The following is a 25,920-nucleotide window of genomic DNA, read 5'->3' on the forward strand; positions in this document are numbered from 1 at the left end:
TTTTGCATTAAAACTACTCTGAAAAGTACAATTTATCCAAAAAGTTACTCAAGTAAATGTAACTGAGTAAATGTAACTAGTTACTACCCACCTCTGTTCATTGTTTACTGCTGTCAGCGCATTGCTCACGTGATCGCAGCCTTTCAGGATACATGAATTCGGGTACATTGCTTTTCATAGGAAAACATATGTCTGCAAAAACACAATGATTCTTATTTTCAGCTGATTATACACTAAAGAAAACAGCCTTTTTTTCATCATATTCAGTTTCTCACAACATATCCCCCTAAATCCTACACACTGGACACCTTAAAGTAAAGGATCGGAGAGAGCTGCAACCTTCTCAACTAACTTTCCGAAAGAAAGCGAAACAAAAAATTACATTTCTCAAAATGATGAAGCTTTGCTTTAATAGAAGAAACATGATCAGACATCACAAATACAATTAAAGAGACATTGTACAGAGAAATAAAAAAGCTAATCAATATATAAACAAGTTTAATTGTAAAAGGAAATCAATAAAAAAGGTGACACAGAGCAGCACTGATTCAAAATTCATCACACTCTGCTGAGGCAAACGAAGGTGACGTTCAATTATGTGTGGTGTGTGTGTGACTGTACAGAAGTGTGTGAGGGCTCTGACACGCTGTCAAAATATTTCCCATCTTATTGTTTGGCTTCATTAACTAACAAAGATTGATCGGCCTCTGTTCCTCGTCTGTGTGCAAAGGAAGTTCAGGATTTTCCAGCCCAAAGACCAGACTCCGGCTGGACCCAGTCTTCTCCCATGATGCTTTGCAGGCTGAAGTCTTTGAAATACTCCAGGCGGTGGCTACGAGACAGAGAATTTAATATAAAGTGATCAAAACTCTCACAAAAACGCTGAAACATTCATACACACATTTACACTGCACACGCCATTTTGAGTGTAATTACAGAGCAACATGTTGGTTAATAGTTGACTGATATAAAAAGAGTAAGTTGTCGATACTTTGTCATCAAAACTTTTTCAAATTTAAAAAAAAAATGCTTAAAAAAAGTTTTTCTGCAAAATATGAAACTAATCCAAAGGCCAGTCCACAGATTTTCAGTTTCTGTCAAAGAGTTGTAAAATGTCCTCTATGGCTGCGAGGGAAGTTTTCTGAAGTCCTCATGATGTCATCAGGGTTATCTTGGCTGTGGATTGATCATTAAATGTTCTGTATGTACATTTTTACCAGTATAATAATAATTATCAGAATCAAACTCACAAGTTGGGTTGTTGGCCTTCCACGAGGTCTTCCTTGGGGACAGGGTAGAGCGCCTCATATGTGCGCTTCTCTCCTGAGCCGTGGATGGCGTAGGAGTTCATCTTGTTGATGTTGGGAGGGAAGTACCCCCAGGGGACGAGAGCCTCACCCATCCATACGTCCCCTTTGATCGTGGCATTAAACACCATGGGCAGTTGTTGCTGGAGAAACCAAAATAAGAAATACTTTAACACATGACTCAAAGTGCTGCTGCTGACATCAATAACTGCCTCGACGTCTACCTACCACGAATGCTTGGCCGACTCCTGACAGCAGTAATATCAGGTGCTGCCCATGTCTGAAATAAAAACACAGTTTCAAACTTTTGGTCACATGGATGTTTCAACCAATCAGATCTAACTCGCAACTCATCACATACCAACACCTGATCAGAGGCCCTCTGCGTCAGATACCAACGCACCCTTTAGCAGCAGTATAAGATGCATCGGGCAACCATAGTATAAAGAGCAGGAAAGTCCCCATAGAGTGGGTGGTAGGGGAATAGGTCAAACTTTTACCCAGGACCCAGCTGTTCATCTCCCGTGTAAAACCAAAAGTCAATGGAATCATTTCAATAACAATGTAGTGTGCTACTATGTGTAGCATGCTACACTAGTGACGCTAGTGATTTTCTTTACAATCAAACTTACCCACGTGCTTTTGTTGCCTAAACTTCAGGAAGTACACCTAAAAAAAACAACGTTATACGTTGTTTTTTTTAGGTGTACTTAGGTGTACTTATAACCTACGTTATAAGCGTGTGGATCACCAGAGGGCACATGATATGATATTATCACGATACATAAGTCATGATACAATATCATTGTGCTTTTAAACATGTTTTGATATGCTGAGTGTTGCGATAACATACATTGTGATTTATTACCTTTTTTTATTCAGAAAAACCCTTGTCAACATTTGTTTAATTTGATGAGATAAAAGTTTTCATCTGTTCATCTAAATTCAGTCATTTGAACTGCAGCTAAATGTAATTTAATGAATTATTTAAATAATACAAAAATCGATACTTGGCGTCATATTGCCACACAAATATATGATACTATGCTGTATTGATTTTTTTCACCCACCCCTACTATGTTCTAGGTTTATTTCAGTGTTCCTTATAAAAAGGTATAATCACAAAGTTGGGGGACAGAGTTGTCTCGCATCTGAGCGGAGCGGAGGTATTAACAGTGCCGAATAGACCTCTGTGTGAAAGGGACAGCCGGCAGGACAGAACCATAGATGGGATGGGTGTGACCATGGGCATAAATATAGACAGTGCAGGCAGTGCAGTTGCACAGGGTCCACCACAAATAAACTATAAAAAATATTTAACTGAATGAATATCTCCTTATTTTGTTGTGTCGTTTATGTGTCTAGAACGCTTTGCAGCAGCTCTGTACTTACGGACAAAACTCCACTTCCAGGTAATTTTCTTTTGTGCTGTCGAGGAAGAAGCACTCCACAACTGAGGAGATGAAGAACAAATAATAAGAGTAACATTAACAATGAAATCATTGATTTTAAGCTACAGTTTAACATCAAGTAAAAATAACAAATAACTTTTGTATATGATATGATATCTTCAGCTCCAATGACATGCGGGGTGCCACAGGGATCCATTCTTGGTCCTGTTTTATATTCACTTTATCTGTTCCCATTAGGACGCATTATCAGCCATTTAAGTGGAGTATCCTCCCACTGTTAGCCAATGTCACCCAGATCTTCCCGTCCTTTAAGCCAGATAACGTTAACTGTCTGAGCACTTCAATGGAGCGCTTCACCACTTTTAAGAAATGGATGACTTGTGATTTTCTGCAGGTATACTCAGACAGAAGTAATAATCTTTGGCCCTGATCAACCAGCAAATAAATTACAACGCCTACTGGCAACAGGAAAGGTTGCCAGTACTGATCAACTGATCAACCAGCAAATAAATTACAACCCTTTATTGGTCCTTGGGCGACTAATATAAAATCTACAGCGAGAAATTTAGCCATCACGTTGGATTCTCTATTGAACTTTGAACCACGTCAATAATCTCATTAAATCCTGCTACTTCCTACGTCCTTTCAGCTGTGTCTTTTTATGACCTAGAATGGCTTACTCATGCTTTTGCATTCTTGCACCTCGACTGCTATAATACACTGTTTACATTCCTCAGTAAATCTTCAGTAGCTCGGCTTCAACCAGTGCAGAGTGCTGCAGCTTGAATTTTAACTGGGGCAAATCGTAGGTCACATATCACCACGATCATCACCTCCCTCCACTGGTTGCCAGTTAAGCTCAGAAATTATTTTAAGATCCTTTTAGCTCAACATGGTTTCACCCCCAGTTATATAGCTGACCTTCTGACTACCTATGCTCCAAGTCGTGACCTGAGAGCCTCGATCCTACCCTCACTAGTCGCCCCTAGATTGAGGTTGGTAACTAAAGGTGGCCGGGCTTTTGCCATTGAGGCCCTGAGGCTTTCGAATTGGAGATTGGGCTTGCTAGCACATTACCTATTTTTAAATCGTAACTTAAGACATATTCTTATAGAAAGTTTTCCCTTTAAATGCCTGGTTTGTAGCTTTTGTGTTTTTTTAACTATTGTAATCTTATTGTTGTTTTATTTTCACACACTTTGTGAAGCACTTTGTAGCCTTGTTTAGATAAGTGCTATACAAATAAAGTTATCATTCATAGTTGTTGTTATTACATATGTGAAACTCCAAAGTCCAGACCTGATACAACAACTTAATAAGTGACATTAATGAGGTCAAACATGGGGCTAACTAACCAGACATCACACTTACTGAAGTTCAGTCAGATAAGGTTATTACTCAACATTACAGGGTTTTTGTTGCTGTGTCACCAACATACAATGATGCAGTAAATATTATGGTCTAATAAACACAACCAGCCTCAATGGACTGTATTCACAATTTTATCTGGGCTTTCACAGTGACATAAAATTGCATAACAAAGACTCCATAAAGTTAAATCACGATGACAATAACAACGTTATGATAAGAACATAAAAGCACACCTGTATAATAAAATGCAATCTGTTCCGACAGGTCATAAATGTTTATAATGTTCAGTTTGGAGTCGGGAAAAATTACACACTGTTCAGTTATTTATAATCGGTCAAAGGAAAAGTTTGACGTATCGGAAATATGCTCACTCACTGTCTTATTGAGAGTTACAGTCAGATGAGAAGCTCGGTATCTCTTTTAATATCTGTCCATTGAACAGGGATGGTTAGCTTAGCTTAGCATTATGACTGGTAACGGGAGAAAACCACAACATACTTCAGTTTTTATTAAGCAAACGTTAGTGTACATTAGTGAGATATTGAGGTTGGTGGATTTTTTAAAAGTGAATTTAAGCGATCCATCTTTGGGCTGATGCATTCATAAAACGAGTTATATTGTTGTATTGTCTGTTCAACTGTGCCTCTTGGGGGGAAGCATCATTTGAGTTAATGATAGGCAATCTGCACAGCCGGAGAGAATCATAAATGTTTGTCTGGATTCAGTTTTTGTCTTTTATGAAAAGACTAAACATTTTATAGGAGCCAGACACTGCACTGAAATGAACTACAATTGTAACCTCCAGATGGAGGGGGTGGGCCTTTGTTTCTTTTGCTTTGGCTTTATCATGGGGACCTTTTGTTTGTTTGTTAGTTTGTTTTAGGGCTGCAACTAACGATTATTTTCACTGTCGACTAATCTGTCGATTATTCCTTCAATTAGTTGACTCATCATTTAATCGAAAAATGTGTTAAAATGTTGAAAAATGTCGGTCTGTCTCTCCCAAACCCCAAAATGATGTCATCTAATTTCTTGTTTCGTACTCACGCCAAAGGGTTTTAGTTCACCATCATGGGAGAGTGTGTAAAGCTGCCAATATCTGAACGTAAGAAGCTGCAATAAGAGTATTTTGGGCACTTTTATAGTACTTTTCTATGAAAAATGACTCAAACTGATTAGTCGACTGCTAAAATAGTCACCGATTATTTTAATAGTCGATTAGTCATCGATTAGTCGACTAATCGTTGCAGCCCTAGTTTGTTTGTCTCCAGGCTTGATGTGTAGAATATGTCACCTAATGATATAAGGATTAGTGCTGATGGACTTTGGAATCATTAATGTTATAAACACTGCAAAGATGTGTTTTTGTTTTGTCTGCGCTGTTTGTGTTTATGTATTTGTTTTTTTGTGTTGATGTTCTTAAAATCTGAAAAACCTCAATTAAAAAAAATGGGAATGTTGGTAGGCTGTTGGCAGCTGTAGAGGAAGGATTCAAAACTTTTTTTCTTCAGTAAACTTTTTGATATCCCATAGCAAATTTTAAAGTTCTGCAGTCGGGAGAAATTTAACATTGTTCAAGATGGAGCTTTTCATTCTTGTAAAATACCTGACAGTTTGCATGTTTAAAACGGTTATTCCCAAAACAAAAAACACAAAAGAAGATGGAAAATAAACTGTGCCCATCTGTGTGTTGACTCAGCAGAGATAAGATTACATGAGAATGTTCATCTGCAAGAGTCAAATGTTTAAAAGCAATACAGAATGCAGAAGAGCCTCACTGCGTTATATTCCATAACAGACTGTTTTTATGTTTTGGTGTCACCTGCTGCCTGAATCATGTGTTTGTCTTTACATTAAAAAGACATTTCCACCTTAAGTTTGTGCATGAATCATCTCCAGACTGCAGGAAACAAAGTGTGTGACGCCCTGTAGCTCTCTCTACAGATGGATTTGCACGTCTACCAAACATACAGCCTCGCCTGAGCCCCCACCTTCTCACCCACCTTCATAGTCCCAGAGTCCAGGGAAGGGCTGACTGGGCGGCCCTGCAGGAGCTGCTGGGTCATTGAAGAAGGGACCAAACATCTCGATCTTCAGCCCTCCTTGTCCCGGAGAGAAGTTGATCCTGATGGGGTCATGAGTCACAGGGTCGCTGTCCCAGGTGTGCCAGATCAAAAACTCCATTTTCTTAAAAGGACTGAAGGAAAAAACTTCAGTGAGAATCTGTTGTGTGACAAAGTGACGCTGCACAACAACACATTACAAACTTACAAAGATTCACAGCAAAGCAGGACGTAGATCAGCGTCAGACACTGCAGTCCACGAGCGACCCCCATGATGCCAAAGACTCACTGGTTCCAATAGACTGTACTGTGCTGCAGCTGGGCTCCTCAGGTCTGAATCTACGCCCTGCTCGCCTCTTTAAGCAGCTTGTCATCAAAGCAGGTTACCGACGAATGCGGCTCTGTTACTCAATCATTTATCAAGACAGTAAAACTGACTGCCTGGAAAACTTGGAACTATCAGAGTGAACACACTTGGTGTCAAGGTTTTAGATTAGACCTGATTTCAGCCCTGGACACCTGAACCATTGTTTTCCGACAGGATAAGGACGTCAGCTTTGGTTAACTTTGCTTCCAATAGGTCTAAACGGTTCATTTTTAAGAAAAAAAACAACATTAACACAAAAGGCCATTCCTTTTACTCTGGCGCTTCATTCACTCAGTGAGTTCTGTCGCTACATTTCAAAGCTCTGTCCTTTTAGCGGTGGAGACATTTAACGTTTTATGATGTAAATGTTTTGCCTTTTATTTGAATTTTTCTTGGCTTTGCTGACAGACAGACACATAGCCGCATTAACATGTAGAAACATGGTGCCCACTGCCCACCCTCCGATTCCTTGGCTGCTCTGCAGTGTGCACCACCTTGGACTGGTGGCAGCTAACGTTAGGTAGCTAGCACGCTGCTCATTTGGCCATTACACCTGGTAAACACCATTTTGGGGGCAGAGCATGTTGCTGCAGAAACACGTACGGAACAATGGATAGAATGGATAATCCAGGGGCAGGGGCACGAAACCCCCCAAAGAAAAATACTCAAGTCTCTGACTCTAAATCCATGGGGTGTGTGGACACTGGAGGAAAGCCAACAGACCTTGCTGACATCCCACCCTCCCTCTGGTTCTTCTAGTGGAGGAGCAGAACACAACCTGGGTCAGTGGGGTTTGATGGAGGCTGCTTGGGGGCTTTTTTCCCCAAGGGTTTCATGTCCCGTCCTCTAGACAGGCGGACCTGTCCCTCTGGACCATCCCTTCTGACGTTAACCCTCAACAAAGTACCAACAGACGGAAATATTTTTAATCAACATTTCAATGTGGAAATAGACGACTTTTCAGCTGGCTAGTGTGTGTTGTGGAAATTTTCGGCTGCTTGTGAAGAACGAAATAGAGACTTCCGCCGGCCGACAAGGTTTTTATTTTCTTTGCAAAGAAAAGGTCAATCAACACATGAGCAGTCAGAATGAAGAAAGACCCCGAGCATTTGAAAGCCTAAAGCCTAAGGTGTGTTTCACACCCTTTTGTCTGCTGCAGGTATTGGCACCGCCCCCTAGGGTGTGTTTCACACCTGGCGTATCCTGCAGGGTTTTGTATCCAGGTGGGAGGTTAAGAGGTCTAGACATCACAATTTAAAACAAAAGGACCTGGTATCTTGGTGAGAAAGTGGGAGGTGAGGCATCTCAAGTAGTTGAAAACACAAAGAAATTGAAATTACGATTACATGTGCTAGCTATGCTAACTAGCATAACACTGGCAGCCAGAAACAAACATCTATGACCTATTGTCTGTTTTTTAATCTATACAAAGATCATGTTTTCTTGTAAATCAAAGACTGACGTTATTTTTACAATAATAATCTTAAAAACTATATTTGGCAATCTGTGTCTGTTCAGCATAAAACTGTGGCTCTGCAGGTCGATGCTCCTCAAATGCATGAAAAAAATGCTTGCTGTGCCTTTTTATTGTTGCCAGGCAACACCATCATCTCCTTACCCTAACTTTTATCCTGCAGTAATCAGTGTGTAGCTCCTGCCATGTTGAGGCAGAGGGTACTGTCTGTAGTTCTGGTGAGGGATAAACAGATCTGTGTGGGTACATGAGACCCTAAAAAACAGGCTGGATCATGGGGAGCCAAAACAGAGTGCAAAAAGTTTCATTCTCATTAGTGATTGGGGCCTTAATTTTAATGATAGTAGTGGCAACGTATTCTGTTTCTACTCAATATTAAAGGTAAATTTCGGTTTCTTTCAACCCGTCTCCTATCATCCTAAATTTGTTTCAAGTCACTAGTGACATAGAAATAATAGTTATTTATTTGAGCCAGAATACACTGACGAAGAGCTTCGTGAAACTGAAGAACGGAGGAGGAGAGAGAGAGAGGCGCAACAGGTAGAGGACGAGAGAGGAGGAATGGCTGCTGGAAGGCTTTAGCTCTGGAGACTGGTGGTGTAACATTACCTGTGAATGCTGTGCCCCAGTGCCCACAGAAGAGGAATACCTCGGTTGCAAGGAATGGGACCGGTTGCAGCCTTAGCTAAATGGTAAACAAACATGGCAGCACACCGGTAAGGTAAGACAACACGTTTACATGTCGTTTTCTATATGTTCTCTGACATTTATCCTAACGATATGAGGCGGTGTTTGTGGAAAACAGCTTGTTTAGTGGACTAACTTTGCACTTGAAGGTTGCCCGTTCACTTACGTTTTAACAGGTCTGACGCTACTATGCGCCCCGGCTGTATCTAGGCTAACGGCTAACATGCTAACTATTATTTTTATGTCACTAGTCACTTGAAACAAATTTAGGACGATAGGAGACAGGTTGAAATAAACCGAAATTTCCCTTTAATAACTAACAACTATGATGAATATATTTAATGTCACAATTAATTATTATCTGTGAAAAACAACATCAGTTTAAAGGGTAAATAAGATGCCAGGGTGCATTAAAAAGCATCAAATTGAGCTTGATTAAGAAACAACGTATCCAGAAGACGAGCAGCAGGCTCGTCCTCTGATTGCACCCATGTTCAGGCCAGGCTCCTTTACGAGGAGCTGCGGAAGTTAACGAGAGTAGCCGAAGAATAAACCGGAAGTCGAACAGCTCGGAAAGGCGGAAATAGCACTAGCATTAGCTTTGTACAGCTGCTGAAGTTTACCAATAGAAATATAAAGCCCCCTGTGACTGTTTGTCCGCGCTCCTGTCGTCATTTATTAACGGAGACATGTCGCGACAACGAGATGAAACAAATACACGAAATCATAAAGTCACTTTGGTTCGATACAAAAAGTTCTCATAGAGAATTAGCACAAAACTAAAACTGAATTCCGCTTCCGTATCTGCCGTTATTAAAGCTGTAAGCGGTTAAACTTACAGATAATTAGCTTTAACATTCAATGAAACGTGAACGAGCATTTATATTCTATTTATGTTGGAAGCTTTTATGCCCTGTTAGCTGTTAGCTCCTCTGTTAGCATTTACAATAATGTACAAGCATACAGGTGACTCAGGTTAGCATACCTTATTAGCCGAGTTAACTCAAGAACAGAAACCTCCAAACTTTAAGAGTTGGACATTTTCATGCAGCTCAAACTACCTCCTCTGTTTCTTCTTCTTCTGGTGTTTAATGGCGGTCAGCAAACAGCTGTTAGGTGCATCACCGCCACCCTCTGATGTGGAGTGTACATCCCATCCTTGTGCCTACATTTATTCTGCTTGTCCAGCTGGTCTTCTCCAAAAATGGAAATATTGTCATATTTTCCTCATACCTGAGTTCCAGTTTGATGTGCTCCTTTTTTCTGTCTGTCAATAATTAATAATCAATAACACTCTCGAGTGTTCCCTGCATGTGACACACACACACACACACACACACACACACACACACACATACACACACACACACATCAGTCCGTTTCATATTTACCAGTTAACTTAAGTGTAGGCCTATCTCACATAATGTTAAGCAGCGTGTTGCCATGACAACAGCACCAATACTCCTCTTGTGGTAATGAACACCGTCACACAGTACCCGGCCCCAGCAACAGTAACCACAGGGGCGGGGCTTAGTGACGCATCAGTGACCGCGAGACGGTGCGAGATCCCGGAGGCTCTTTTAGTCTTGTCCAACTGCAGAGTCCATGAGAGAGACAGGACCTTATATATGAAATATTTGTGTTACTTTTTAAAATTCAAAGATTAGGGTTGCATGTAAAATTAGTTTGGGTACCAGCGCATGTAGGAGTGCAAGGAAATTAACTTGCAGACAGGTATGCAAGGAAAGCTCTCAAACATGATACAATTACAGCAACAACTAAGATGAGTAAAGCAGAAACTAAAACTTAAATAAAGCAAGAAATCAAGAATATATGGCAGAAACGTTGGAATAATGAAAGGAAAGGAAGAGATGTGTTTTTTATAAACCCCTCTGTAGGGGGACTGAGACAGGGAGGCAGGAACAGGAGGGAGGAGGTTATTTTATCCAGGTTAAGATTAGGACACACAGGACTAAGTAAAATGTTATTTGTGATAGGGAAACACAGAAATGGAGAGAGCAGTGTTTGTAAAGAGGAAGAAAGTGTTAAACATATTTTTATGAAATGTAAAAAGTATGAGAGGGAAAGAGAGAAATTCAAAAGAAATATTGAGGAAATAGGGATGGAATTTAGCATAAAAGAAATGTTAGATAAGCCCTCGACAGATAGAATAATGAGTAGAGTATTTGAGTATCTTAGAAGTACAGGACTAGATAAACGGGTATGAGGTTGCTTTTTTTTTGTTTTTTTTGTTTTGTTTTTCCCTTTTATTATGCAAAAAGTAGTATGTAAGCCTATACAGTAATCACACAGACCGAAGGGTGGCAGTAATGCACTATCATAGTTTGCTACTGCCGTTAAAGAAGAAGAAGAAGAAGAAGAAGGAGAAGAAGAAGACGACGACGACGACGACTCAGCCCAGGACATCAGAGTCCATGAGAGAGGAGGAGCAGGAGGAGCAGTAGAGGAGCGGAATGGAGGAGGACAAGCAGAACCCGGAGCAACAAGGTCCGGAGAAGACAAGCAGCAGGCTCGTCCTCTGATAGCAGCGATGTTGAGGTGAGTGTTGATGACGTCATGGATAAAAAGGGCTTGACAGCAGCCACACTAAAGACACGAGGAAGAGTCTCGGAAACGCTTTAGGATTTCTCTTTATTGGTCTGGATTTCCCGCGCGCGCGAAAGAATTGAAGACTGATGATGTCTAAAAGGTTTTTGCATGTGCGTATGTGTTACACAGTCAGTTAATGTAACCAGTGTGTGAAGCTTGGTCAGTGATTTTCACAGGAGGAAGTGAAATTCTTGATGTTGTTACAACATGGTTGCCAACTTGGAGTGAGATTCAGCGGGCCGACCACAATTTTGTGTTAAAGCCGGCATATAAAATTTTTGTTTGTCAACTGATTTGGTAGATGCATCCTAACAGATTTTTGGGGCGCCTGCTGGAGATGGATAGGGCCTCATACCTTACATACAAATACCACACAGAGGGACAATGGTGGTATAGTGGGGGTCCTCCCACAGAAAATTTAGATGTGGTAGATGTGACTTCCTGCATTCTGGTGGGGTTAGGGGTAGCATTGTGGAGATGGGCAATACCTACATTCATTCAAAGCCACCCTGACTCGCAGGGCCTTCACAAGTGAACCTGCATTCAGCTCAGAGTGACTGAACTAGTTGAAAGCAGAAACTAGGACTTGCCTATGTGGCATATAGCTTATTACTTTATAGACACGAGACCCATTTTGGATTAAAAGCAAAATTCATGTTGGAAATGGTTGAATATATTTTGATTGAGATCTAACTAAAATATTATTTTGGGAATAATAACATATTTTGTGTATTATTGTCGTCTAAAGAGCATTTCATGATATATTTCTAGACTATGCAAGTCTAAGAGTGCCTAGACCTAGGCCATTTCATTTTTGGCATTTACAAAGCTCTCCAAATGCCTTTTGACATAGCTGTGGAAATTAATGCAAAGTCACTTTTATGCTGGCGCTGCACGATTTGATAAAAATGTGCGATTGCGATTTGAGCGGACTATATCGCGAGTTGCGACTACAATATAATAAAAAAAAAGGTGTCATTAGTCTTCTTGCTTGACTCCTACATTATATTAGGCACAGTCAAACACGCTGCTCACACAGCAGCGCGGCACGGCACGGCACTGTACACACAGCGGAGCGAGCCTGTCTTGTGTTCAGACGTTGTCACGTAAATGACAAATTCCAGCACGCCATAGCACAACACAACTTAATTTTTCTTTTGTATAGTTTGTTATGGAGTCCGTGATTTCCCCGTGACACTTAGAGATGTTTGCGTAACTGTGCTTGGATGTTGTTTTATGAGGTTCTGGCGGCTTTCAGTTGTCTCTTTGTCTTTAACGTTACACGGCTCGTCTTTCTCTCACATGCATGCTTCGTACTTTCCTCTGTGCTGTCTCAAGCGTTGTTATAGATTGGTCATGTTGCTGCGGGACGTGGCGACTTAAACTTTTAAACTTTTACACAGCACGTCTTTCTGTTCAACGTTGCCGTACCTGAATCCAAAGTATTGCCATGTAATAGACGTTATGTTTTTTTCGCCACTAACTCAGCCTGTTCTTGGTCGTGCTCATGCTCTTCTTCAGCGTCTGTGTTGGTCACTGCTGCATGTCGGCTGGTCACCTGACCATACGTTGAGGTTTGTTTGGTTTTTGTTATTGTCTGTTTATAGATTTCGTGATTTAACTTATGTATATATTGTAATTCACTCTTGTTTGAATAGAAAGTGAATTGAATCATTAGTTTGACATGTATCATTTTTCATGATTATACAATATAATTCATTTTAAAAGCAGATGGATTTCACTATACTAACCTGGGAAGAGACGAGGGCTTTACTCCACTATAAGGAAATGGCTCCGAGACGATGTGTAGCCTACCCTGAACATAATTACTGATTATTAAAATAGACATTATAAAACAATCACAGCTTCCCAGAGACTGTGATGGGTGGCAGTCCAATAGAAAATTGAACAGAGTAGTAGTTGCGTGTTACTGTTGTTCAGATGTAAAATCAGCTTTAGTTTGTGTGTGGTGGTGAGCAAGGCACCGTTCATGAACTGCTGAAGATTACACTGGACATTTTAAGATGTAATTATGATTCAACTGTGCATTGGTTAAAGCAATGAGACGCACTGAACATCTGTATTACACATTTTGATCACCTGCCGTTCATTAAGTTCGCTATGCCATGGCCACCCCAGTAAAAATGTTCTGGACACGCCACTGACTGTGAAACCATTAACGGGTCCTTCAGGCACATTTCCAGATGAAATGTAATGATCTGAGGTCCCAGTACAGGGTTTTGTGACCAAAGAGATGCTGGGACTCATTCTGCTGCGTGGATTACTTGACAAAACCATTTTAGTTAGTTTTGTGGGTCGCCAACAATCACAAACTGTGGCTGGGTCAAAATAAATCCGTAATTAGCTTGATATGAAACATATTGATCTGTACGCTGTGGTCTCAGTTTGTCTGCTGAGCCACAGCACATCCCTGCAGGAAACCACTGTAGCTTCTAACTAAATCTCTGTGGTTTGGAATTTAGTTTCTCTCCCGTGTCCTGTTTTTACTTTAGATATCTGCTCTATTTTACTGTTTCATCTTCACTTTCAGCTGAGTTGTGTGAAGTTACTGTTGATGAGGGGCTTTTATGTTATGATAAAATACAATCACAGTTGTACAGAGGCCAGTGCTAGCCCAGGCCCATCTGTGGACACGGCCCTGCAGTTGGTTATCTCTAACATTGTGGGTTATTTTCCACAGACATGCTCTGAATTTAATGTATGGTTTTAGATGGCTCGCTCCACCTTGATACATCACTAACACTCCCCCTCTGTCTGTTGCTATAGAACCAGGGAGGAAGAGGCGGAAGCAAGCATCACCGCTGTCAGCGCTGTGACAAATCCTTCTCATCATCTGGAAAGTTAAAGGTTCATGAAAGAATTCACACTGGAGAGAAACCATACAGCTGTGATCAGTGTGGGAAAACTTTCACTCGGTCATATCAATTAAGAGTCCACCGACGTGTTCACACCAGAGAGAAACCATACAGCTGTGACCAGTGTGGTAAAGCATTCGCTACATCAAGTCAGCTTCAATGTCATCATCATACGCACACTGAAGAGAAACCGTACACCTGTGACCAATGTGGGGCAGCTTTTAAACGAGCAGATGTTCTTAAATGCCACCAGCGCATTCACACCGGAGAGAAACCATACAGCTGTGACCAGTGTGGTAAAGCATTCGCTACATCAAGTCAGCTTCAATGTCATCATCGTACTCACACTGAAGAGAAACCGTACAGCTGTGACCAATGTGGGGCAGCTTTTAAACGAGCAGATGTTCTGAAATGCCACCAGCGCATTCACATGGAGAAGAAACCATACAGCTGTGACCAATGTGGAAAATCTTTTACAGTTCGAAGATACCTAGAAAATCATCAACGTATTCACACTGGAGAAAAACCATACAGCTGCGACCAATGTGGAAAATCTTTTACAGTTCGAAGATACCTAGAAAATCATCAACGTATTCACACTGGAGAAAAACCATACAACTGCGACCAATGTGAAAAATCTTTTACAGTTCGAAGATACCTAGAAAATCATCAACGTACTCACATTGAAGAGAAACCGTACAGCTGTGACCAATGTGGCAAAGCTTTTAAAGGAGCAGTTGATCTGAAATGCCACCAGCGCATTCACATGGGGGAGAGACCATACAGCTGTGACCAATGCGGTAGAGCATTCAGTCGCTCATATTCTCTCAAGTGTCATCAGCGCATTCACACTGGAGAGAAACCGTACAGCTGTGACCAGTGTGGTAAAGCATTCGGTACATCAGGTCTGCTTCAATGCCATCATCGTACTCACAATGAAGAGAAACCATACAGCTGTGACCACTGTGAGAAATCCTTTAGAATTCGAAGCCGCCTAGAAAATCATCAACGTATTCACACTGGAGAGAAACTGTACAGTTGTGGCGACTGTGGGAAAGCTTTCTTCACCCATGGTAATGTTATTAGGCATCAAGTTGTTCACACCAAAGTGAAATCATACTGGTGTGACAAATGTGGGAAAACCTTTGCTTCCTCAGGTTACCTTAAAGTTCATTACCGCATATACACTGGAGAGAAACCTTACAGCTCTGAACAATGTGGGAAATCTTTTTCTCATGGTAATTCCTTAAGAGCTCACCAACAATGTCACACTGCGTCGCCCTGAACGGCCATCAGAGCCAAGCTGGCTGTATCCTCTAATGTCCTCAACATACTCTGATAGATGTGTTGTTATATTCTGAGTTTTCACATTAAGGATGACCAATGCTAACACTGTTCTGTAAAGCAAGTATGTTATTATTAGCATCATCAGGAACAACTTGTTGATACCAGATTGATATGATGTATCTGGTCACGTGTTTGATGTTTGAAGTCGATGTGTTGAAGTCTGTGTTAATTGGATGAAAATGTTTATTAGTTTCAGTCATATTTTAGTCATTTTAATCCTTCATAGTTTTAGTTAACGAAAATTCAAAACTATCTAGTCAAACTTTAGCCATTTTGTTTTCTATATGTTTTTTATCTATATGTTTTTTTGAAAATCTTTTTCTTCCTGAGCTCCACCTGTATAAAGACGGAGGCTCAGCAGGGCCGAGCTCTTCTTCTTTTTGACTCTTGTTGGAGGTTCAGAGACACAAGTTTAGTTGATAGAGCTTTATTAGAAGACTGTTTCCTGTTTTGTTTTGTTTTTGCGTAGAGGATTTTAATGTCCATATCATTTGTTTAGATCAAATAAAAAATAGATTGTAGGCTCTGGTGTTGGTCTTTTCTCTGAAAGCCTCCTGTGACAGCTTTACTACTACGTTGAATTGAATTTGAGTTGTTATTAAAGTGATGATCAAATGATGATGTAGACATCCTAGTTTTATTGACCATCTTTCTAACCGTGAACGACTTCTTTAAGCACTCTGGGGGGAAATTCATGGTCATCATAGAAGCCGGCATTGTTGCAGATCACTTCTTTTTTTTCTTTCTTTCCTCTGATCAATCTTGTATTTGTCCACTGTAGATCGGAGCTTTGCTTACAGGGCGCTGGGCTTCAGTGTGCTCACTCTGTTCTTACCTCCTTTTCAAGAAGAAAGTCGAGCAAGCTTTTCAACTAGTTATCCAGAAATCCACCTGTATCGCTCGACCTCCCCTGGTTCATTAGCCTGGCTTCAACATTAGCTTGGTGCTGCATTAGCTGCTGCATTAGCTGCTTCATTAGCGTTGATGTTGCTTGAAGCACGATCAGGGATGGGCAGTATTTCTATTTCTTGTATTTAAAATACCTATTTGAGTATTTTGTAATTTGTATTTGATAAGGCTGATAAAAAAGCAAATGTAATCTGTAACTAAATACTTTTGAGTGGAGTAATTTTGTATTTAAAATACTCAAAATACTTTCTCCACAAATCAAAAAACAAAACTAATAGGCTACACATTCTTATAATATTGGATGTAACAATATTTTTTACTTTTTAAATATATTTGTGTCTATATGTTTATTTAAACTTGGGCCATTCAATGGGCCATTCAATGACCTAGTGGTCTGTTTTACTGGACTGTGCATCACATAGGAAACTGTATGTTGTTGTGGTTGATGATTGGGATGAGTCTGCTACAAATGAATTGCCTCACGTGGGATCAATAAAGTTGTCTGAATCTAAATATGAATCAATCAATAATATTTTAGGGTAGCCTACAGCCCAAACCTGAATACTCTGCTACACCAAACTGTGAGAAAATAAACGCAAATTTGCTACTATCATGCCATTAATGGATGAATCATGGTTGTTCTTTCTGGTATAGTTACTCATGGTCTCTAGTTACAGTATGCAAATGTTGAGCATTTTCGGTCAAGGACTTTTTGAGTTATTCACGAAAAGCTTTGTGGACCAACCGACCGACAGAGTGACCTATAGAGCTGCGGGTCGCTGCTAAAACGAGAAAGAAAAAAAGTATTTTCTGTATTTGAAAATTCAAAATACATGTATTTTATTTTGATACATTTATTTGAGGGGTATTTTGTATCAAAATACATTTTGATGTATTTTTGCCCATCTCTGAGCATGGTCTCCGTTTTATTAAAGTCTCTTCTCCCCTCGTCCAGTCTGTCGTTTGCTCTCTTCAGTTCTTATTTGACGTCTGAAAGTTGTACTCTGTTAACTCTTCTGAACTCCTGAAGTTAATTAACAACAAATAAATGAATGACCTGTTTATTTTCTTGTCTGGACATTTTAACACGGCCCACCTCTTATGGGATTATTTAAAGAAAAACAGTTTCCTAGTGCCATCACGCTGACACAAAGCAAAATGAACACCTTATACAAATAATAAACAGGTAAGTGTTCAGCATAAAGAGTGTGGGAGGACAAACAGGAGAGAGCAAGAGTAAGAAGGGAAGACTGAGAATGTTTTGCAGGTTAGCTTCAGGGCCGTCCTCGTCATGTAGGGTCTGTTGAGCTGCTTCGGCTGTCTTGCTTCTCTTCTGGAATGTTCTGTTATTTTACAAAACTGTCGGGGAGCCTAAAAATCAGGCTGTCGTCCCCTCAGTGGCAGAACTGGAAATCTAATTTCATGTTTAACTGTGTATGTATAATACTGAGGTCACAGGACAACAGTCAGCCGTCTCCAGGTCAAACATCTGTCTTCAGCGGGGACTGGCAGGTTTTGAGTTCAAATTCAGCTTCATCATTGAAGGATAAACAGAAAGACGATAAAAGCAGGAGCTCATCCAGGTGATTTCATTCATTCATTTCCTCTCTGGAGCTCCAGCCATCAGACCTCTCCTGCTCCCCTTCTCTCTTCTTTAATTTAACTTGTGCAATAACCCCATTCACCCTGACTGTATATATTCTGTTTGTGTAAATAATCTTGTTCAGTTTACAATATATATATGTATATATTTATTTATGTTTATGTTTGTTAATAATTCCTGTTTATTTAACTATATATTTGTTAATACTATTGTTTAAATTTCTTATATTTTCACGTATCTTTCCTCTCTTGCAAGGAGCACCTGTAACATAAATAATTTCCCCTCGGGGATCAATAAAGTATTTCTGATTCTGATTCACTCCTCTGCCTCCCTGTTGATGCTTCTGGAGGTGAACATCATTCTTTGGTTCGAAGGTAACACCTGTTTACATCCTGTTCTGTATTGTCGACACAAAGATGCACTGACATTTGAAACTGTTTCCATCAGTCAGTATTAGCTGAGCTGTTGTAGTTGGCCTCCTCAGCATTAACACTGTTTCATGACTCATTAGACTCGTTATCCTTCATGATGTGACAGCAGTGAGACAATAAATGAGCTCATTGGTTAAAGCCCACGCAGCAGCTGTGACTGACATTGTCAAATGTTCCTAAAAGTTTTTTAGGTTGTTTAATTTCTGTAAAACCACTGACATCAGGTCCTCATGCTCACTAATATTTATGAACACTCTCTCTTCACTGGATGAGAGCTCGCTGACCTGAGAGCGCAACACGTCATACTCTGAAAACCACACTAACCAGAAGGGAAAATAACAGTGCTGCAGTGTGCTACTCAGGGCTGAAACACTAATGAAATGGCTGCAGTGAGCTAAAGGTATCAGACATCAGCATGTCAAGGGATTATTTGAGCACCTTCAGTGTTGCTTCTCCTGACTTTGCTTATCTCAGAGAAATGATTCCACTGAATGGTTTGATGGAATCACCAGGTGAGATCATTATTTAAGTTCATAAAGATCAAAACAAGGCCAAAAAAGTGTATTATTTTTTTTATTTTATTTTGTTTTGTTTTGTTTAAAAACGTTGATTTAATAAATTGTACTGCTGTTTCCCTCCTAACCTCCAGATGGCGACCTTCTTTCACTTTAATCTGGAAAAACCTGGCCGGAAATACAAGTAACCGGAAGTCTCGTGTGTGTTGTAGCGTTAGCTGAGGAGCATATTTGTCAGTGTTGAGGCGGCAGAGCTCCAGGTAAACCCGCACACACTCAGGTAAACACTTTAATAATGTTTCTGTCACGCGAACATCAAAGCGAACCCGAGCAGAAGCGAACACAGGCCGAACTGCGCCTGCGTTAGCACGCTGGGCTAGCTCCGATGCTAACCAGCTAATTAGCCGTTGTTAGCTTGGTCCAGCTGGTGTGTTGCTAGCTGTTAGCGTTAGCTGACTGTATTGTTAGTTTGTGTTCTCTGAGTGAAGCACAGTTACTTTGTGTTTAAGTCCAGTTTGAAATGAGCCCATGCTAACGGAGCTGAGCACAAGCTAACAGGCTAATTAGCAGCTAATCTGTCTTTGTGTGTGTCGTCACAGAATGAACTCCTCAGTGTTTGTGACACAGAAACACAGTGAGCAGTGAGGTGTGTGTGTGTGTGTGTGTGTGTGTGTGTGTGTGTGTGTGTGTGTGTGTAGCTGCTGACAGTCTGTGTTGGACTGTAAGAGACAAGCACACACAGAATATTCTGCAGAGTCAGTCTGCCTCCTCTACGTCAGCGACTGTCAACCCCCCCATCCATCATCCAGGTCCCTGATTGCCCGAGAGTGAACTTACTGAATATTATGTCCAATAATGAATCCCCCAAATTATACAAAATCTAGAGATGCACAATAATACGGGCACGTCATCAGTATGGACCAGTATTGTCTTTAAAATGAACTGACAGAATCAGCCCACATGCTTCTTCTTATTTAGCACAATGAATGAATATCATCATGTCTCCATCTGCTGCTGGGACGGCATAAGAGTCTCTCTAAATGTCGGTGACGTCACTTCTGCTCCTTTTGCTACCGATATGTCAGAAACAACAGAGACAGAAGTGCTCATTTGTGTGACACTGAAAAAAAAAATACAGCCAGAGCCGTAACACACACACAGTTAAACAGGAGCACCTGAACATCTCTGTGTACTTTGATTTGTACTGGACAGAATCCAGAGAGACACCAGGACATCAGAGTCCATGAGAGAGGAGGAGCAGGAGGAGCAGTAGAGGAGCGGAATGGAGGAGGACAAGCAGAACCCGGAGCACCGGAGCAACAAGGTTCCCAGAAGACAAGCAGCAGGCTCGTCCTCTGATAGCAGCAATGTTGAGGTGAGTGTTGATGACGTCATGGATAAAAAGGGCTTGAAGAAACACTTTAGGATTTCTTTGTTAGAAAGATGTTCCTTCATGGCACCTTGCATGCTTTCATGAGTGAACAAGCAGACTCTAAAATTACAGGGTTTTAAATAAGTTTTAGGGTCTGTTTATTCAGATTAATTTAATATCTGACATCAATAGATGCAAAAACACTCACAAGGCCGAGTGTCAGTTTCCATGTACAGAGGTGTGAGTGAACCATGTGGGACCCCTCTACGATAGGTGGAGATATGCCCCCTTTCAGCTTGTTAGTATTGGACCTTTTTCCTGTTGACCTATTACGTCACAGACCAAACAATGGACAAACAAGTTAGCTACGGTTAGCTAGCAGCTAACTGGTACCATGGTGGACAACTTTACAGCTCTGTACATTTGGTCCGTCCAAAAAGTCACAGCTCTGGATGTAGATTTCTTCATGTTGTTACCAGCTTCTTCTTCTCTTACACATTTAATGCTATTGGACTTCCTACCATAAACGAGGCTCTTGTCTCTCTCTGTATGTCTGTCTGTTGCTATAGAAACAGAGAGGAAGAGACGGGGTCAAGCATCACAGCTGTCAGCACTGTGACAAATCCTTCTCATCATCTGGAAACTTAAAGGTTCATGAAAGAATTCACACCGGAGAAAAACCATACAGCTGTGACCAGTGTGGGAAAGCTTTCACTCGGTCAGATAAACTAAGTGTCCACCGACGTGTTCACACCGGAGAAAAACCGTACCACTGTGAACAATGTGGGAAAAGTTTTTCTCATAGCGACAACCTTAAAGTCCACCAGCGCATTCACACGGGAGAGAAACCATACAGCTGTGACCAGTGTGAGAAAACTTTCATCACTAAAAGTAACCTAGAAATCCACAGTCGCGCTCACACTGGAGAGAAACCTTATGAGTGTGGCCAGTGTGGGAAAGCTTTCATCTTTCCAAGAAGACTAGAAAAACACCAACGTGTTCACTCTGGAGAGAAACCATACAGGTGTGAACAATGTGGCAAAAGTTTTTCCCACAGCGGCAACCTTACAGTCCATCAGCGCATTCACACCGGAGAGAAACCATACAGCTGTGACCAGTGTGAGAAAACGTTCATCACGCAGGGTAACCTGGAAAATCACCGCCATGTTCACTCCGGAGAGAAACCGTTTGAGTGTGACCAATGTGGGAAAGGCTTCTCTCGGGTCAATTGCCTCAAAGTGCACCAACGTGTGCACAGTGGAGAGAAACCATACAGCTGTGAGCAGTGTGAGAAAACCTTCGCTCACAGTGGGAACCTTAAAGTTCATCAACGGACTCACAGTGGAGAGAAATCATACTGGTGTGACCAATGTGGGAAAATGTTTAATAGGTCAGATTCTCTTAAAGCTCACCAACGTGTCCACACTGGAGAGAGACCATACTGCTGTGACCAATGTGGGAAAGCTTTTTCTCATGGCAGCCACCTTAAAGTCCACCAGCGCATTCATGCTGCAGCGTGTTGAACAGTCTTACATTGTACTCCTGATTTTATTTAGCATTTTAAAAATCATGTTTTTCATGTAGTCATTCTTATTCTGCTCAGAGTTTGCGTAGAATTTTACACATAAATCTGGCATGCATTAATATATTTTTACCTGAACGTTTTTTTAACTCTGAACGACTGAAGGACTGCCTCACACCAAGTGTGCGCACAAATGATGAAGGCTTGGCTGCTTTAAAAAAAATATTATCACACACCTTGTAACCAAACATGCAGCATATTAAAATTGTATTCATTAACACAGGCTGTAATACACAATAATATGTAAAGTGTGAAGTTAGTTAGGCATTGGTCACATGTCATAATTATTGTCATAATTAAAACATTATGCCATAAAAAAATGATCACTGAAGTCATGACTCAGTGGGTTATGAAAGAATATTGAAATGAAACTGTTTAGGTTTTCTGTTTTTCCTTTTTTTAATTGACCTGGCCAATAGCGTCTTACAGTGACGCCTCAGATCGTAAACAACAACGAGTGTCGTACGCGTTAATCCATCATTTTATCTTGTGTAGTGTGTCATAGTAGACGACAACTGACGTCACGTCTGGGACGCCTCACCACGTTCCAACAGAAAGTCTAGCATGTTTCATTTTCTTTTTGTCTTCCACGACTTCTCCCGTCGCAGCCGTCACTTTGACCAATAGGAACACAGAGTGATGTGTTGCCGTGGAAACTGTAGGACAACAGCCCAGCCTTTTAGATATTTCCTGTAGGGATGTTAGCACAGAGTAAAAAGGAAACAACAGAGGCACTTTATCAACCCGCTGAGTACTGCCATTAGCATCAAGCTAGCAAACAATGTTCTTTCTTCATAATGGAGGATATAAAGGAATCAAACTCACAGATAGTGTCTGGGCCTTTACTCAGCACAGCTGCAGAGGCTACCAGCTGCATCTCAAACACACGCCCTCATTTATCATTCTGCTTTTAGTTTAATCAAACTCAACACTTCCTGTAACGTTTTCAAATTAAAAGCCCTGTATCATTTCAGCTGAGAGAATCCCTTCATTTTCTAATAAGGCTTGAAATGTGAAACATTTGCAGGAACTTCCTGTGGAGGATTCACTGACTTCAAATGTAGCTCCGCCCATCTGGTGACACTTTTTACAATACAATAACAGTTCGGCTGGCACATGAACAGACATAGTGACTGAAATAATAGTAAAAGTAATAAAAATAGGACAAGAATAACCCGATGACATCACACATGTCGTGAAAGATGACCGGGGGTGATTGGTCATGGACCATCGTGTAGTGTGTCATGTCTGTCGGCCAAGTCATGGCAAGAATGAATGACTCCACAATCACCTAATGTGACGTGGTGACTGTTAGAACGGACAGAAATGTCGTGTAGTGTGTACCAAACACTTCCCGTCCAGCCGCTACTGTGTAAAAACGGCAAATGAAATGCTGAACTTTAATTATAATAATAGTAATATTAATAATAAGAATAATACATGTATGTAGGGTGCCTCTCATGGTACTCAAGGATATTTTACATTAGTTAGAAACAATAATAATGGTGGAGGAAAGTCCTACTGAACTGAAATACACACTGTCTGAAATGGTGACATTAATGTATGACCTTGCTGCTCAGTGGGAGGTCGTTCCCCTCAACAAGGTACAAACTTCTGTCAAATGTCACAAATGTAAGTTGACTGCCTCCCCAAAAGTCCTGACACACCAAGCTGACGGTCAGCCATCAGTAAAAGCTGGGCCGTCGGTGAGCGTCTGTCGCCCTCATCAGTGCTAGTCAGCTTTTTTCCGGCCAGATGGTGGTAAAAAAAAACTGACTAGCCTCGTCTTATTTTAAATTACTGGGGCAGCAGGAACTGGAAGTGGCTGCGGCAGCTCGACTACACAACAATATCCAAACCGAGACGGTTTACTTTAGATTCATTTCCTGTATCTGTCTCATGTGCATTCCTTCACACCAGCAGTGGCCCTGAGTTCATTCATTACAATGAGAAAAGTGAACGTGAGTACAGATTGTGTTTGTTTCCTTCACCCCATGATCACTGAAGTGTAATTTACTCATCACGTACAGAGAGACAGGACAACTTGTTAACTGGCAGCCACGTTGTTTATTGGTCACATTCCAGGTTACAGACTACGGGTGCTGTGTAAGGACAGTCGACTGCAGCTACGGAAAGCAAAGCACTATGTAAGCTCGCGTAATAAGACACAATACGTCACATTAAATACATTTTAGACCAATTTTCCACAAGCCTCGACCCTTCTAAACTCACTTAAATGGCATTTTTTTTCACACAGACATATGAGGAGAAAATTAACTTTGATTAGAGACGTCTCTGTTTTAGCATCATACTCTCACCAGATCTGGCAACAAGTGATATGATCTTACACTCGACTGATTTCAGACATTAAGCGAGCAGATAAAAACAAGGACCAACCATTAAATTTGTTCTTTATATAATGTTGAATTGTTGTGAATATGATTTCATTCATTCACATAATGTTTACTACACTTCAAAATGAGATGGAGGGATGAACATGTGTCCCATTCACACAGAAAGCATTTTGCAGGTTGCAATCTGTGAGGCCCACAGCACTGGGTTTTTTTGTTTTTTTTTTGGTAAACCACTACTACTTCTAGTAAAACCACTCTAACGTTTATGTATCCTCCAGTAATCAGTGTGTAGCTGCTGACATGTTTAGGCAGAGGGTACTGTCTGTAGCTCTGGTTGAGGGTGAGAGGCTGTCAGCAGATAAACAGAGATCTGTGTGGGTACATGAGACCCTAAAAAAGAGGCTGGATCATGGGGAGTACCACCAGTTGGTCCAGGAGCTTCTCCTCCATCATGGACGTTTACAGGCAGATTTTAGGATGACTCAGGGGCAGTTTGACAACCTGCTGTCTGTCACCAGGCTGTATAGCTCTGGGTATCCAGCAACCACTACCACCAGTTTGTCCTCCATTGTTTACCAACTGTAAACTTTTTGTTGTGACCACCACAGAAGAGTGCAGAAACATGAGGTGCATCACAACACAGAAACAGCCACCAAAAAGCTTCATACTCATTAAAAACTATTACAAACTGCTAAAATATTTTCTGTGTGATCAGGGCCTTAAGGAGACCAGAAGTGTATATATTTCATACCACTGGCACAGATTGAAGAGGGTCATCTTCTGTTATAGAGGATCTTTGCTACAAGCATGGGTGCATTTAGAGTTGAAATAGTGGCACATGATTAATGCAGTTAACATAAATAGTCATATTTGGGCAATAGTGCCGTATATTTTGTTGTATTGTCACATGATCAAATACAGACTTGACGTAATCGTCACTGTAAATCTGTATAAGACAAAACTACCAAATAAAAGAAATTCTTCAGTAAATTGATTTTTTAAAAAAGTTTATTTATAGTTTATATAGTTCATGTAAAATGAAAATATAATTTTGTCAGACGTTTACTGACTGACTGTGTACAGGGCCCCCACCTCATGGGCCCCAGTGCAACTGCACTGCCTGCACTATCTATATTTACACCCTATGTCAGACTTCAAGATCCAGACTGACAAGACGCTGCTAACCGACCAGACGTGGTGATGGCTGACGAGAAAGTGACAGCAGTTGTAGTAGATGTGTCGACTCCAGCTGAGAGTCACATCAGGAAGAGACTGAGAAGTACCTGAAGGAACAACTGGAACAGATGTGGCAGGTGAGGTTTAAAGTCGTCTCAGTGGTAAATATCTTAATTCTTTCTCATACTTATTTACATCTGTACACAACAGTCAAATGTTGATGTTTACCTTCTTTATGTTGTTCTTGTTCTTAAATGTCCTTACTTACAGTCCACCACTGAATATAAAAACGGTAATTAAATTAACTAGTCCATACCTATTGGTAGCTTTGTCACCTTCTACCTATGCCAGTCCTCAACGCCTATGTGCAGTTTCACATAGATTGACCACGTCAGTGAGTAGAAAAACGTGGGACAGACAGAATGACTGACTGACAGAATGACACACTGACAGTTTCCGTGATT

General features: G+C 40.9%; 2 protein-coding genes across 5 annotated transcripts; one reads left to right on the forward strand and one right to left on the reverse strand.

Annotated features, from left to right (window-relative positions):
• Positions 1-481: 481 nt before the first annotated feature.
• Positions 482-9,828, reverse strand: c17h4orf33 (chromosome 17 C4orf33 homolog). 3 transcript variants are annotated; one of them, XM_050067554.1, is made up of 7 exons: positions 9,667-9,828; positions 8,604-8,679; positions 6,094-6,287; positions 2,700-2,760; positions 1,536-1,587; positions 1,251-1,450; positions 482-832 (listed from the first exon to the last, which is right to left on the reverse strand). In XM_050067554.1, exons 3-7 carry the CDS (start codon positions 6,272-6,274, stop codon positions 736-738), a joined length of 591 nt encoding a protein of 196 aa, XP_049923511.1. In that variant the 5' UTR covers positions 6,275-6,287; positions 8,604-8,679; positions 9,667-9,828; the 3' UTR covers positions 482-735. The 3 variants fall into 3 exon arrangements, with proteins under 3 accessions (XP_049923511.1, XP_049923510.1, XP_049923509.1); XM_050067553.1 differs by lacking the exon at positions 8,604-8,679 and having other exon boundaries at positions 9,667-9,824; XM_050067552.1 differs by lacking the exons at positions 8,604-8,679; positions 9,667-9,828 and adding an exon at positions 6,362-7,884.
• Positions 9,829-19,134: 9,306 nt separating this feature from the next.
• Positions 19,135-22,617, forward strand: LOC126404339 (zinc finger protein 239-like). Of its 2 annotated transcripts, none has more exons than XM_050067518.1 (3): positions 19,135-19,232; positions 20,185-20,347; positions 20,914-22,617. In XM_050067518.1, exons 2-3 carry the CDS (start codon positions 20,255-20,257, stop codon positions 21,865-21,867), a joined length of 1,047 nt encoding a protein of 348 aa, XP_049923475.1. In that variant the 5' UTR covers positions 19,135-19,232; positions 20,185-20,254; the 3' UTR covers positions 21,868-22,617. The 2 variants fall into 2 exon arrangements, with proteins under 2 accessions (XP_049923475.1, XP_049923473.1); XM_050067516.1 differs by having other exon boundaries at positions 19,144-19,252.
• Positions 22,618-25,920: the final 3,303 nt, after the last annotated feature.

The sequence above is a fragment of the Epinephelus moara genome, chromosome 17 (assembly GCF_006386435.1).
Source record: "Epinephelus moara isolate mb chromosome 17, YSFRI_EMoa_1.0, whole genome shotgun sequence".
NCBI classification, from domain to species: Eukaryota; Metazoa; Chordata; class Actinopteri; order Perciformes; family Serranidae; genus Epinephelus; species Epinephelus moara.